The 14,037-nt window shown below is 34.5% G+C and overlaps 2 protein-coding genes across 6 annotated transcripts; one reads left to right on the top strand and one right to left on the bottom strand.

The window, feature by feature from the left end:
• Positions 1–1,571: 1,571 nt before the first annotated feature.
• LOC141708913 (CBL-interacting serine/threonine-protein kinase 24-like) lies at positions 1,572–10,140 on the top strand. Of its 4 annotated transcripts, none has more exons than XM_074512750.1 (15): positions 1,572–1,763; positions 1,991–2,156; positions 3,052–3,114; positions 3,268–3,339; positions 3,958–4,065; positions 4,155–4,229; positions 4,405–4,458; positions 5,891–6,016; positions 6,529–6,618; positions 7,518–7,640; positions 7,716–7,835; positions 8,232–8,348; positions 9,099–9,155; positions 9,240–9,314; positions 9,739–10,140. In XM_074512750.1, the coding sequence occupies exons 2-15, from the start codon at positions 1,992–1,994 to the stop codon at positions 9,790–9,792; spliced, it is 1,299 nt and encodes a 432-aa protein (XP_074368851.1). In that variant the 5' UTR covers positions 1,572–1,763; position 1,991; the 3' UTR covers positions 9,793–10,140. The 4 variants fall into 4 exon arrangements, with proteins under 4 accessions (XP_074368851.1, XP_074368850.1, XP_074368848.1 ...); XM_074512749.1 differs by having other exon boundaries at positions 1,572–1,780; XM_074512747.1 differs by having other exon boundaries at positions 1,573–1,780; positions 1,929–2,156.
• A 416-nt stretch (positions 10,141–10,556) lies between these two features.
• Positions 10,557–13,773, bottom strand: LOC141708909 (EIN3-binding F-box protein 2-like). 2 transcript variants are annotated; one of them, XM_074512742.1, is made up of 2 exons: positions 13,319–13,773; positions 10,557–12,978 (listed from the first exon to the last, which is right to left on the bottom strand). In XM_074512742.1, the coding sequence occupies exons 1-2, from the start codon at positions 13,341–13,343 to the stop codon at positions 11,054–11,056; spliced, it is 1,950 nt and encodes a 649-aa protein (XP_074368843.1). In that variant the 5' UTR covers positions 13,344–13,773; the 3' UTR covers positions 10,557–11,053. The 2 variants fall into 2 exon arrangements, with proteins under 2 accessions (XP_074368843.1, XP_074368842.1); XM_074512741.1 differs by having other exon boundaries at positions 10,557–13,008; positions 13,319–13,772.
• Between the last annotated feature and the right edge of the window lie 264 nt (positions 13,774–14,037).

Raw genomic sequence — 14,037 nt, 5'->3', positions numbered from 1 at the left:
AAAATTTTATAATTTTTAAAATAACTATATCTACTACTTCTCTCTCTCCAGTATACCCACTTTATACGTATAATATTAACCGGTACAACTACTTGACTCCACTATTTTATCATTTTTCCTAAACTCCGTGTCCAATCAGGGATCCATGATATATTTAAATCTGTTAGTAATTCGTAGGAATCAAAACTTTAAAAAGTACTCCCTCTATTTTTTATTATATAACGTTTGACTTTTGTGCACACACTTCTAAATATTTTGACTGCATAGTTAGAAAAATAATTTTTAATTTTTTCTTTTTTTGAATAAATATATATAACTAAAACTTTAATTTACAAAAGAAAAATTTTAAAAATATTATTTTATCTATACAGTCAAAGGGCTTAGAATTGCGTGCAATAAAATCAAACGACATATAAAAAAACAGAGGGACTGTATTTTGTAGAGAACTTTGACTAATGCAGTTAAATTAAACAAAGTTTGACGAGAGTTTATTAATATTTTATAATTAATAAAATAAAAACTTATATCATTAAAAAAGATGTTTAGTCTACTTTAGTATATAATTTTCAGTATTTTTAAATAATATAAGAGTGATGTTTAATATTTGGTTAAAAATTGATCAATTTTATCACTGAAAAAAAATGTGACAATTAAAAAGAGACGAAGGAATAAATAAATAGAAGTAAACTGGATGGCTGGATTTATTTATAGGCCATATTTAATTTGAAATGTTTTCGCCGGCTTCAAGGAAAATATATACAGTAATTCGTTTAGATCAATAGGCCAAGTTAATCAGGATATGCTTTTTCCTAAAAATACATTTTAATAATCTTTTGAAATAGTTTCAAAAAAAAAAAAATCTTTTGAAATAAAGTTCGAATCGCTTTCTTTTTACGACCTCTTGGTCAATATTTTTTATTGAAATTGAGTCTCTATTTAGGGTTGAAAACGAATTCGAGTTATACAGGTTCAATTCATTAATAACGAATATAATTCATATCGGTATATAAAAGGAGCAAATTTGACTCTTGCGTTATAATTCAAACGATATTATCAAATCGAATATTACCACTATATATATATTGGTTCAAATAATTTTATGATACTTGAATATGTATTTATTAAAAAAAATTGATTTGCATTTGGAAATGATGTTTATAATATATAGTAGATATAATAGACATATATTTGAAAATAATATTTCATAAAATGGTCATATTCTAATTTTGTAATTATTTACTCGACTTTTTACTTTTTAGTATTGTTCTAGACAAATTCAAACCCGAATACAAAAAACTAATTTATTCGTTAATTAATAAGTCCGACAATGTCAAATTCAAATACTAATATCAAATTCAATCAAATCCGAACAAAATTTAAAAATTTAATTCAAATTTAAACAAAATCCGAATATATATTAATAAATTCGAGCCAAATCTGATCATACCCCGCCCTTTTTGCCCGGGTGACTATATCGATATAAAACCATAAACGAAGATGTGGAGTTAAATGTCAATCACTTTTACTCACTTTTTTGTAAACTTTTTACACCTCATATATAAGCGGAAAAATATTCACGTATCCTTTTCAGCTCACATCGTTTAAATTAATAAATAAATCGTAACATATATTAAATGTAAAATCCGTAAATACATAGGACAATTCAACAAATTATTTATACATTTCGTGAATCGAGCTGTACCTGAGTTTGTTAGCTTTCCGATCACATTGCCGGAGCTCCGATCATCTCTCTTCATTCTCCGGTCAATCTCTCTTCTCTGTTAAGTATCCACGCTTTAATTTCCCCAATTATATATACATATTGTATGTACACGTTGAATTGAAGTAGTTAATCATTGTTTAATTGTTTTATTTAATGTGATTTAGCAATTTGTATGAGTTTTGAGTTATATATGTTGTGTGATTAGGTTTTATACGATTATTTTGATCGAAAAATCGAAGAAATTTGTGTTGAATGAGATTTTGTTAGAATGAATAAGGGAACGAGGAAAGTAGGGAAGTATGAAGTCGGTAGAACGATTGGAGAAGGAACTTTTGCGAAAGTTAAGTTTGCTAAAAATGTCGAGACTGGTGAGAGTGTTGCTGTTAAAGTTATGACTAAGAGCACGATACTTAAGCACAAGATGGTTAATCAGGTTCTACGACTTTCCTTTACTTGCAATCGTTTGAATTTAGGTTTTTGTTTTTTGCTAGCTTATATTTAATGATGCTGAATTTGATAATTGTGTTGCCTGTAAATTGGCTCTTTATGGAGATTTCCCGAGTTACTGTTTTTGATTCTGGATGCATGATCTTGAATTTCTGTTTCGGTTGAAGTGATGTATGCAGCTTAACCATTATGCCTTAAGAATGTGAAACATGCTGTCGATTATTTGTTGATGCTAGAAAAAGATGACTTCTTAAATAATCTCCGTTTATCCTTGAAAAGTATAGGCTCACAGACTTTCTCCATTCTTAATATATCCACATGTGCTTTGGTTTAGATAAAAACTGTTCCTAGAAGAACTAGTGAGTAGTGAGCACTATTTTAATAAAATGTAATTTGAAAATCAGTTACGAAATTGATCTAAGCTGCTTTATGTCATCATATAATGGCTTATATTAAAGTTCTTAGATTTCATATTTACCTGGTTCTCCACCTGAATCTTACTTCGTATGTGTATTTATATTGACAAATTTTATTTCATATAGGAAAGTAGTGTCCCTTACCTGATTAAACTATATTGAACTAACCTTGCTCCTCTGTTGTTGTGCCTTAACGACCATGATTGTAGACTTGTAGTAATGCTGGCTACTGTGGCTTGTTATCTTATTTTAAAATTTGTGGCTTCTCTCTGGCTGCCCTTGAGAAGAATTTTCCTTGAATGAGTTTGCATAATTATCTTACTAGCTTAGCTACCTAATGAAGTTTAACAAGAACCAGTAAAAATTTCAATGGAACAGTTACAATATTAGTATATTAGAACTAAATATGCTAGCAGAATATTTGTTTCTAGAAGCTAATTTCCACCTATTTGAGTTGGATTTCAGATCAAGAGAGAGATATCTATAATGAAAATCGTAAGGCATCCTAACATAGTCAGGCTAAAGGAGGTATATACACTGTTCCTTTCTGTACTCTATACATATGATGCTTTTCTTAAAAATATTGCTTGTTTGATGATAAGGCATCTTCTTGCAATTTGCAAGGAGGTTTTATTGATAATTTGTCCCTTCGCTAATTGTCTTATGCTATTTTTATTATAGGTTTTGGCCAGTCAGACAAAAATCTATATTATACTGGAGTTTGTGACTGGAGGAGAGCTTTTTGATAAAATTGTGAGTCTTGCATTCATATTTTTGACCATTTCTGGTTAGTTCATTGGACACAATCGTTCCCGCTGAACACATTGATTAAATTGTGGAGTTCACATCTTGATGACTACAGTACTACACCTCATGGGAAATGCACAGATCTATATGCAATGTTAAAAAATTGATAGAGAAAGATGATGTCTTTAGAATGACATAATATTAATTTGCTTTGCCTGGATTACCGTGTAGGTTGTCACGAGCAATCATTGATGCATGTATAAAAATTGTATTACTACCCTGAACCAGTAAGTAACATGGAGTTGAAATTATGGTTCTTGAGAAAAGAGGGATAATGTCATTGCATGTCAACTTTGTGAACTAAATCGTAGTTGATGTGTGTGGTATTGTTAGAAGGGCAATGCATAGGATATAACAATTTATAATAACTTACCAAGCTAAAAGAGCAGTGGCACTATGGAATCAGAAAATGGTTGTTTTCATTTGTTTTTTTTTTCTAGTATGTCATGTAGAACTTTTAGCATTTTTTACTTCCAAGATTGAAGTATGGGGGACTGGTCAATCACAGTCACAGAGCATCAGTGAAGTGAAACTTATTACCTTATTACGTAACTTATATGGCAGGTTAATCAAAAAAGGCTTTCTGAAAAGGAATCTAGGCAATACTTTCAACAGCTTATAGATGCTGTAGCACATTGCCATAGTAAGGGTGTGTACCATAGAGATTTGAAGGTGCAAAATTTTTTTTAGGTATTCTTATTTTCAAATAAGAAATTTTGGTACTTATATCCTTAATTTTGAATTTTATTGCTTTCTTTTAGCCTGAAAATCTTCTTCTTGGTTCCGATGGAAACTTGAAGGTCTCTGATTTTGGACTAAGTGCTTTGCAACAACAAGTAAGCATACCTTCTTTTTGTTTTTTTTATCAGGACAAAGTATGAAATAGAATTATGTAATACGCCTTTAGTTAGCAACCTTGCTGAATCATATTCTCTTTTTCACTTGTGAAAGCTGAAAATGTTTTGACCCATTGTCCGTTGTCTGTTGTGGATTTGTTTCATATGATTGCAGGGTGTTGAACTTCTGCATACAACTTGTGGAACTCCAAATTACATTGCACCCGAGGTAAAACTTCTCACGTCCATGAAATTGACTGGTCGCACTTTGAAAGCATAGTATCTTACATGGTTCTAATGTTACTTCACGTGCATCTTTATGTTGACTGAACCCGCCACTAGTGGAACTGGTGAAAAAGAGTACTACTTGGACCTAATTAATATACTTTAAATGGTTAATGCAGTATAATTTTCACATTACCATGCTGTCCGAATGTATATCTATGTGGTATGATCAAATATGACCTTGGTCGGTGAGTCTTGACTTGTACATTTAATTCAATAAATGTATCACTTACTAATTACTATTATTGCAGTCAACTTGTGATATGTCTCTTTTTGTTCCGTAACTGGATTATATATAGGGTGCTACTCCACTAGAAACTCTCTTATAATGAAAACTAGAAATTAAAATACTTTTTTTTGAAATCGCGAAGAAATATAACACATATGGTATGCAAATTGATCGTTGGATGATGGAGAAAAATAGAGTGAAGTTGGATTTAAAAAAAAGGTCACCGATTAACGGGAAAATCAAATTAAAAACGGAGGAGATTAGCTGAAATTTTGTATGGGAGGGTGTATCTTAATTCTGTGTGGTGCCTATAGGGGGCATTAGATGAGATTGATCTAAGGGTGTAGATTAGTTTCTAGTTTTCATTTTAAGGCTTATTTCTATTTGAACAAGTGTATATATGTGTGTGTGTGTGTGATGCGTAACTATGACAGCTTATAGAGAGTACATGTGAACACTTTGCAAGACATACACAATCTGCTAATATTATTACCATAACACAATTTTGCAAAATAAAAAAAAAAGAGAAATAAACTTTGAAATCTGATAAATAACAACACTGTTTGAATTCAGTATTGCATCTAGTAAGACATTTCTTCTTACTTTTCATACCTATGTAGGCTCTCCAATACACTATTATTTGCTGGAAACTGTTTACTATGATATTTCTCATTTAAGTGTGCCTGATTCTCTCATTTCATTGAACTAATGGATATTCAGAACACCGGATACGCCAATGTTATTATAACAAACAAATAAACGAAGTTACAGACTATGCTCTTCACATGATGTTTCAAATTCAAGCAATACGGAGTTGTCTATTTTCTATTGTTCCTAACCACAGTTTTTTATTGTTCGTGAGATGGTACACTATGTATAGTTAGGTTGAGAGAAACCCTCATTTATGTAGGTATTCTGATTTCTATCTAAATTTTATATGAAAAAGATAGGGCGAGAAAAGAGGTTTGAGTCATGCTAGAAGTGTGCTTTGTCCTCCTTACTGAATTATTTTCTAAATTATAGTTTCCCCAGTTTCACTTGTATTTAATCTTTATATAGTTCACTTTTTTTATAGTATAATCCTCACATAGTATTTACTTGTGTATATGCGTACTTTTTTAATTAGTCTCCTATAAATGGCTGTCAGGTGCTTAGCAACCAAGGTTATGATGGAGCTGCTGCTGATATCTGGTCTTGTGGAGTTATACTGTATGTTTTAATGGCAGGATATCTCCCTTTTAATGAGATAGACCTCCCAACCTTGTATAAAAAGGTTAGTCAGTTTTGACTATATGATTGGGGTAATCACACGGATAATTACATTATATTATCATTATCATAATTCAAAAATCTGATGTCGCTATACTACCTGCAAAAGAGTGTGCCCCTAGTAGTCTAGTTTTTCTTATTAACAGAAAACAACACAGCTATCAGGCTCTAAAAACTAAATATCTAGCAGTCTCGAATTATGACAGATATATCTTTCTATTTAACAAATTAATAATTTTCAATGAGGGTAAATTTCGAGGGGATATCAAGGAAAAACCCGAGTGATAAATTGTACCTACATGTCTAGCATCTTCACCTAATGATTTTTGACTTCTTAAGTCGATATCCCGGACTTTTTTCAGGAGGTCACTCAGTCAGGAATTGCATTTTAAAATTTTGGCTTATATTAAACCTGGGATTAGAGTTTCACTGACTGGCTTCTGCACACCTGATGCAGAAATTTAGGTCCAGTCATGTCTGTTAAGTTTCTTTAAAAAAATTAATGCTTCTGTGTAGGTCAGTTCTGCAGATTTTTCTTGTCCATATTGGTTCTCTGCCGGTGCGAAGTCGCTGATAAACAAAATACTTGATCCTAATCCTGAAACTGTAAGTGACTAATATGATGTTGTTTCTTTAATACTCAATTATGAAACTTTGTTATATGTGTATACATGATGTACTGCCTAGATTTTAATTTTGAATCCACTGCATGTAAACTGCATTTAGGTTAATTCCTTTGGTGCTGGCCTAAAATTGTATGTGTAAGCTTCAGTTGATGGCATGATATGAAATAATGATATGTAAGCCAAAAACAAGACTGAAAATATCAAAGCTTTATAATATGGGTTTTTTATTAGCTTCTTGTCGTCAAAGCAACCTACTTTGCTTCTTAAATGTGCATAACTTATTAAGTAGTGGAATCGGTGTACCTATATCGTCTAATGCATGATCTTCAACATTTTAGAGTTGTTTCTGGCTTGAGTGCTATGACATTTTAGACACATGGACAACATATAATCTCAGAGAACATCTTCTTAAATTTGTTCAATTGAACTGTTGTGACTGGTGCAGATTTTCAAGATTTTAATCTTCAGTTATCCAGTGAATTCTTGATGCTTTATTGGTTTATTGACTAATATGTCAGAAACAAACTACCTATCAGCAGTAATGTAATAACCATGTAATCCAGCAAATTCCCGATGCCTTAATGACTAATTTGTTAGAAACAAACTCTCTACCAGCAGTATGATAATAAGCATGTAAATATATTTGATGTGCAACAGATTGTTGGACTGATCCTGGAGTTACGAAAAGGCCCTATTTTTTGGAGCAAACTCCTAGGAACTTTGCTCTTGTGCTTTTTAATTGTTCAGTACTCTGTTCATCCAAAGCATACATGTCTCATTCTCCTTCCGTTAGTATTAACAAAAAGGTGAATGTAGCCTGCTATGAGTTTGGGAAAATAAGTTGTTTACACCACCTTTGCTCCTGTATTTTTTTTGCAGCGTATTCGAATTGATGGAATAAAAAATCATCCATGGTTCCAGACGAACTATGTGTCTGTAAATCTTGCAGAAGATGAAGAAGTCAGTTTGGATGATGTTTGTGCAGTTTTTGATGACATTGAGGTTAGCCAGTTTTCTCTTATTAGGCATGCAATTCAAGAATATCCTGTTGATTGACCAATTTTTTGTATCATGCAGGATAAATATGTAACTGAGCTATCCGGAAATGCTCAGAGTGGCCCTTTAGTTATGAATGCCTTTGAGATGATTACTCTGTCTCAAGGGTTGAACCTATCAGCCCTATTCGATAGGCGACAGGTACACTAAAATATTTGCTCTTATGTAGTAGTTATGTATCATGTGGAAGTGGAATGCTCTATCATGGAAAATGGAGATCGAGTTGCTTTGAGGTCAAAGACAGGGTCCCAAGAGTCCTGCATTAGTTTACATCCCTCTGAATTCTGATATTTTTTAGTATTTAAAAATGGAAGCATTTTTGCTGCACAGCTTTGCGGTTTAATATTTTTATCAATCTATTAATAGTGTTTGGATGTGGCAGTGTTTACGTTTATGTGTATTGCTGATATACAAATACATCTATTGTGCGAGTATCAGGATTCTGGATCAGTTATTTCTGCTGTTGGGACATAATTAATAGTTTAACTTATTTTTACTTGATTTACATGCATTATAACTAAAATGTTCCTATTACAGGATCATGTCAAGCGTCAAACCCGTTTTGTTTCCCGTCAACCAGCTGGAGTCATAATTTCAACGATTGAATCGGTAGCAGAATCGATGACCCTTAAGGTCCATACGCGTAACTACAAGGTATTTGACCTATACCCTTGCGGTAATGTTGGTCAGTTTATTGTTTTCAAACCAAATTCTACATGCTGTCACAGATTTTAGGCGCTGCACAGCTGATTTCCTAGGGATCATTGTACTCTTAATGCTATATGGTGGAGATACTTGCTCGTGTTATCCAAAATTATTTTTTAACAACTTAAATAGATATAGTTTTCAAAAATAAAATAACAAATCATCTTTTTAATTTGGGTATTTTTTACTTTATTCCTTGATGTGAACCTCAAATAAACTACTATGTATCAGCTGGAAGAAATTTTAGAACTAAACATACTGCCAGTCTGTAGAACTTCTACACACTGTCAGTTTGTTTATGTTAAGATGCTCACCACTGTACCCGGTGGATAATTTACTTACATTATTTGAGAAATTGATTGACCATAATGTTTCTAGTTGGTCAATTTTTTGTATTTTCTGACCTGAATATTTATGGTGTTTGTAGCTATATATTTCCCACAGGGCGGTGTCCCCATTTACCCTAAAAAATCATTTGTGGTGTTTTTGCCACGAGTCTTCTTTTTACTCTTTAGGTATTTATATGATATCTGAGATGGATCTGAATTAGATGTCACAGGTAGTGCTCACGATTTATTTCCCCAATGTGCATTTAAAGAGATTGAAAATAAAGCAAATAGAGTAGGTTATAAATTCTGATGCTTCCAAATTCAAACAATATATGTTTGTTTTAGTCAGACTTTTACTCTTGTCTGACAGACGAGGCTTGAAGGAAGATCTCCCAATTTGAATGGACAATTCGCTGCTGTACTGGAGGTAATATCTATATTTTGTTCTCTTCTTGTATAGAGGCATTGATAACTGCTGCACATTCCTCCCTCATAGAATGCTTGTTTAAAGGTTTATGAAGTGGCACCATCTCTTTTCATGGTTGATGTTCGAAAGGCTACTGGAGATACACTTGAGTATCACAAGGTTAGCTTTTGATATTTTTAATTATTAATATTGCGTTCACGTGTTGTTTGTTTCTTTTGATTATTTTTTCACTCAAAACACAGATGTTTACAGCTTCACCAACTCAAAAGTACCCAATAAGCTTTTTACCTTTATTTGGCTTGTCTTTTTTTCCCTTGATCTTTATACAAGGTCTTAGCCTATCAGAGTCTCTTGTCACACGTATTTTTTTCTGGTGCAATCTGTTTTTTAATTAAATATATCACATGAAATGAAGCCTTCTGCTCTCTTGCAAGCTACTTCTGCTGTAGGTGAATGATACTTCACAAAACAGTAGCAAAGAATTTATATTTTCTGTCTTCTTGGTACTCTGTAATTGAATCATTCAACTAAATGCATAGTTCTGATCGAGGCCTAATAGTATCTGTACAATGTCATGTTGCAGTTCTACAAGAGCTTCTGCGCTAAACTTGATCATATCATTTGGAAGCCAAAATAAGGGACTGTCAATATATTATACTTATGACACTGACTTGTTGATCCAGTGCTGTGGATATGAAACAAATCATCAAGCGGATAGTTGCAGCGGAGCACTTTTCTTAACAAACGGAGAGTTGTAGATATATATATATATTGTGTGGTTTAGGACATATTGTTAGTTTACAATGTATGACAAAATGTTGTTTTTTCAGACCACCTGCTATAGCTACCAGGTACTAAGTTTCAATGTACTGAATTTGTAATAGTGGTAGGTAGTTGATAAACACAGCAGTGGTTAAGTTATCTGAAAGGCACAGATGGGATCATGTTATCAAATAAATATCGACAGGCTCGTCCGAATTTCTTAGACTCTTATCTTACGCAAGTTATCAACACGAAAAAAAAGTTTTGCAACCTCTAATGAAGGTTGCAACACCTTTTTCTCTATATGATAAGTTGCACCTGTAATTATCAGGAAAAAAAAATCTTAAGGCTTCTAATGATCGCTGCCCTTGAACACTTTCTTTCAGTTAGCTGGAATAAACTTCTGTAAAAACTAAACGCATCTTTATTCAGTAGTTAAAATGTACAACTTACATACTAATTACTAAACTTGCAGAAAGGAATACATATCATGAAGTTACAAGAAAGGGCAGCACAAATGCACAATACAAACAATTCATTACTGGTCGTTTCACCAGCAGCAAGAGACCCAGGAAATAGGACAAGATATCCTATACAAAAACAAGGACTTGGTAAAAAAACAACCATAGAAGGTTGTGATAGCAACAATAGGACTTGCTGCCATCTCCAAAGCCCCTGAAACTGAACCCTGTGCTGGTAGAAATGGCCAGAACCAACTGCAAGGACAAGTACAAGAACCCGAGATCTGATCTCAGTCAGGCTGCGGACCTGTAAAAACAAACACCAGACTTAATTTGCAGATTCTCAAGTATCACCAGTGGAGACCTTAAACCACAGCAGGGTGAAGGTGTTCTCGGAAAATTATGGCCATGAAAAGTGTGAACCTCTCCTCGAGAGAGACTGACAAACTCGAAAGAGACATTCCTTTAAGCAAGGAAGCCTTCAAAAACTAATCATAAAAAACAAAATATGCCATAATCTTCTTTTAAACAACTGAGCCACCATGGTAGTATTAAGAATCTCACTGAAATTTTCTGTGAACTACCGCGAAGAGTTAGTGCTATCCCCTTCTTTAACTGTACTGAGTTATGTGCCTGTGCTATCTGTCGCCTTCACTAAAAACATCATTTGCATATTCAAATGAGCACGGGGGCATTAGCCCCGTAGAGGATATCACACCTCCACAAATTTTCCAAAAGCTGCTCAATTGCGCTGCTGCTGATTAAGTTGCATTGCTGTATATTCAACCCTACAAGGGTCTTGCCTAGTTTTTCAAGGGAAAGCATACTCTTGTTTGATAGATTCGAACAACCAGATAAGGAAAGGATCTGCAGATTATGTTGCACTCCACCGGATAAAGCAGCTACTCCAGCATCACTGATTGAACACTTTGATATGTCAAGATCGTTGAGCAATGAGCAGTTATCTCCAATGGATGACAAGCTTGCATCAGTAAGCTTTCTGCACCCTGTAAGATTCAGCACTTCGAGGGTTTCACCATGCAACCTAGCCAAAGAGGCGACCACTTTGTCTGTCAAATTGAGACAGTTACTCAGATTTACCTTCACAAGTCCGTCCTCACAGCTCTCTAGCAATGATAGAAGCCCATCATCTGTAATTGTGCAGAGCCCGCTCAAGTCTAAGTGATGTAGGTGAGGACACAATTTCCCTACAACAGCTAAACTAGCACTACCAAAACCCAAGCAATTTTGGATGGTCAAGGAATGAAGAGATTCACAACGAGAGAGAACGGGAGTTTCTAGTACTAAATCTTTGATCCCCATGCACTTCACTAAAGCTAGAGATTTTAACTTTGATACACAGTTTGAAATTGCACCTAATATGCCAAACTGTGTGATTCTGTTGCACTCTTCCAAATGCAAACCCTTAAGAGATCCTGACGCTTTCACAAACGCTACCAATCCACTGTCCGATACAAAGCAACACTTCTTAAGGGACATCTGTTTCAAATTTGGACAACCTTTTCCAATGGCTTCAAGACTCACATCTGTTGTTCCTCGACATGAAGCAATCAGCAAGGATTCAAGACACTGCAGGCCTCCAGCGCTACCCAATGCCCAAAAACCCTTCTGACTCACACCCTGAAGTCCACCAAGAACAAGATTGGTGATGGCCTTTCCATAGTGACCGATTACAGCAAGAGAGAAATCTGTGATACTTAAAGCCTGAAACTTGACCTTTGACAAAACAGCTGAGGCTGAGGACAACAGATTAGCAACTCCCTGATCCCCAATAAGAGGGCAATTTTTTACTGTGATTGACTGCAGATTAGGACAGCACCTTCCAATAGCCTTGAGACTCTCATTCCCTATTTTTGGACAAGATTCAATAGTAATTGCAGTCAAATTGGGACAATTCTCAGCAACTGCAATCAAACCCTTGTCGGAAACTGAAGGACATTCGCAAAGATCAAGCTTCTCTAATAGGTGGCATTCCTTGGCTATCTTAAGTAAACCCTCATCCCCTGTAAAAGGGACATTCCACAATGAAAGAACCCTAAGAGAAGGGCACCCGTGGGCAATTGCTGCGAGCCCTATGTCAGTAACTCCTCGACTAGAGTTGCTTCCTCGGATTGAAAGCTTGCCAAGTCCCCCACGAGTGGCTGTTCCCACTGCAATAGCAGCAAGTCTAAGATCCGTCGCCTTCTTTCCCTCTAAGCATCTAGTAAGATAACCATCACAAACATCTTCTTTAGTTTCAATAGCAGAAATCATTTCAATATCTTGAGTAGACGCGCATACTTCTTGCTCCGTTTGAGTACTCTTGCAATGGTAAATTTCAGAATTTCTAATGCTGCTCAGGAGCATGAGCCAATGCTTTGAGACACAAGCGGCAGCACTCCTCTCCTGGCCTCCTGGTAGGTGCCTGAAGATCTCAAACAGGCATTCATCAGGAAGAATTTCGATAGACGATTTCCTCTCCGCAAACATAAGGCCATCAAAATCAAAAGAGCTGCTAATACGTGCCCTCTTCCGGGATGGTCCATAAACATCCACATTGGAACCACTAGAGTAGAAAAGAGCTGAATCAGCAGAACAAGCTGATCCGGCAGAATAAAATTCATTATCCCCTGATAACATATCAAAACATAATCAATGAAACTACATACAAATATTCAAGATTCTAGATAGGTACCTTACACATATACATGCTTTTGCACATAAGATTTAGAGGGGCCGTTTGAATGATGGTAATTCAAATCACTTGTGAGAATGAAGTTCTAAAACATTTTTGTATTAAACTCTCATTATTAAACTCTCATTCACATTCCCGTTAACCAGGTTGAAATCCCATGATTCAGACGGGCACATAGATTAATTATCTTTATAAAAATTCAAGAATCTAAAATCAAGATTAAACATAACACAATCTTTATATACCTCTGTAGTTGATGACAGTAGGCATAGCTGATTTGCAAAGCAGAACTCTAGAAATACACCAAAAGAGATGATGAGATGAAACAAGTAAACAAAGCAGACAACTTGATATTCAACTTCAATTTCAAACTCCAATTGCATCAAAAAAACCCAAGAAAGAGTAGAGAACCAAGTACAAAAACAAACTGTGTTTGGTGGTGTGTTGTGATTTAAAGATTTGGCATATGCACCAAGGTATATATATTTATGAAATATTATTATTATATTTGAGACAACATAAGTGGATGCATGTACCTGTACAAAATGTATACTATTAGAATAGACTAACAGAGACTCTGTATGTGTATTGTATGTGTATGAAAAGTATGTATGCATGTATGCATGTATACATCACAGGTGTCAGAGCAGAGTGTTTAAACACTTGCAGTTGCAGAGAGCTCTCCTTGTTTGTGTGGTACATACATGCATTCACAAATTCAATGTATCCTTTTTCTTTTCTTGCCTGTTTTATCTCTGGTCCTACTATATACATCACATTTTTTTTATTCTTCATCATTCTTTGATGTTTTCTCAAGCCTTAACCCGGTTTGCTTTTCTAAATCAATGTCTTTCCTTGTCACTCGCCTTCCGGTTTTTCTACGCTTTTTATGTGGCTGATGTCTGTTTAGATGAAAAATTTATGTAAGGTGCGGCGCTAGTTTGGAAATCTTAAAATAAGTAAC

This window comes from Apium graveolens, chromosome 2, assembly GCF_009905375.1.
Source record: "Apium graveolens cultivar Ventura chromosome 2, ASM990537v1, whole genome shotgun sequence".
Taxonomy (NCBI): Eukaryota; Viridiplantae; Streptophyta; class Magnoliopsida; order Apiales; family Apiaceae; genus Apium; species Apium graveolens.
The sequence above is the reverse complement of the archived record's forward strand: the minus strand, read 5'-3'. Positions and strand labels throughout refer to the sequence as shown.

Excerpts from the sequence above, each read along its gene's own strand:
- LOC141708913 (XM_074512750.1), top strand. The coding sequence starts at position 1,992 with ATGAATAAGGGAACGAGGAAAGTAGGGAAGTATGAAGTCGGTAGAACG. Across the intron at positions 4,066-4,154 it reads TGTACCATAGAGATTTGAAG|CCTGAAAATCTTCTTCTTGG; the intron begins GTGCAAAATTTT and ends GCTTTCTTTTAG. Across the intron at positions 7,836-8,231 it reads CCCTATTCGATAGGCGACAG|GATCATGTCAAGCGTCAAAC; the intron begins GTACACTAAAAT and ends TTCCTATTACAG.
- LOC141708909 (XM_074512741.1), bottom strand. The coding sequence starts at position 13,343 with ATGCCTACTGTCATCAACTACAGAG. Across the intron at positions 13,009-13,318 it reads TACTGTCATCAACTACAGAG|GGGATAATGAATTTTATTCT; the intron begins GTATATAAAGAT and ends ATATGTTATCAG.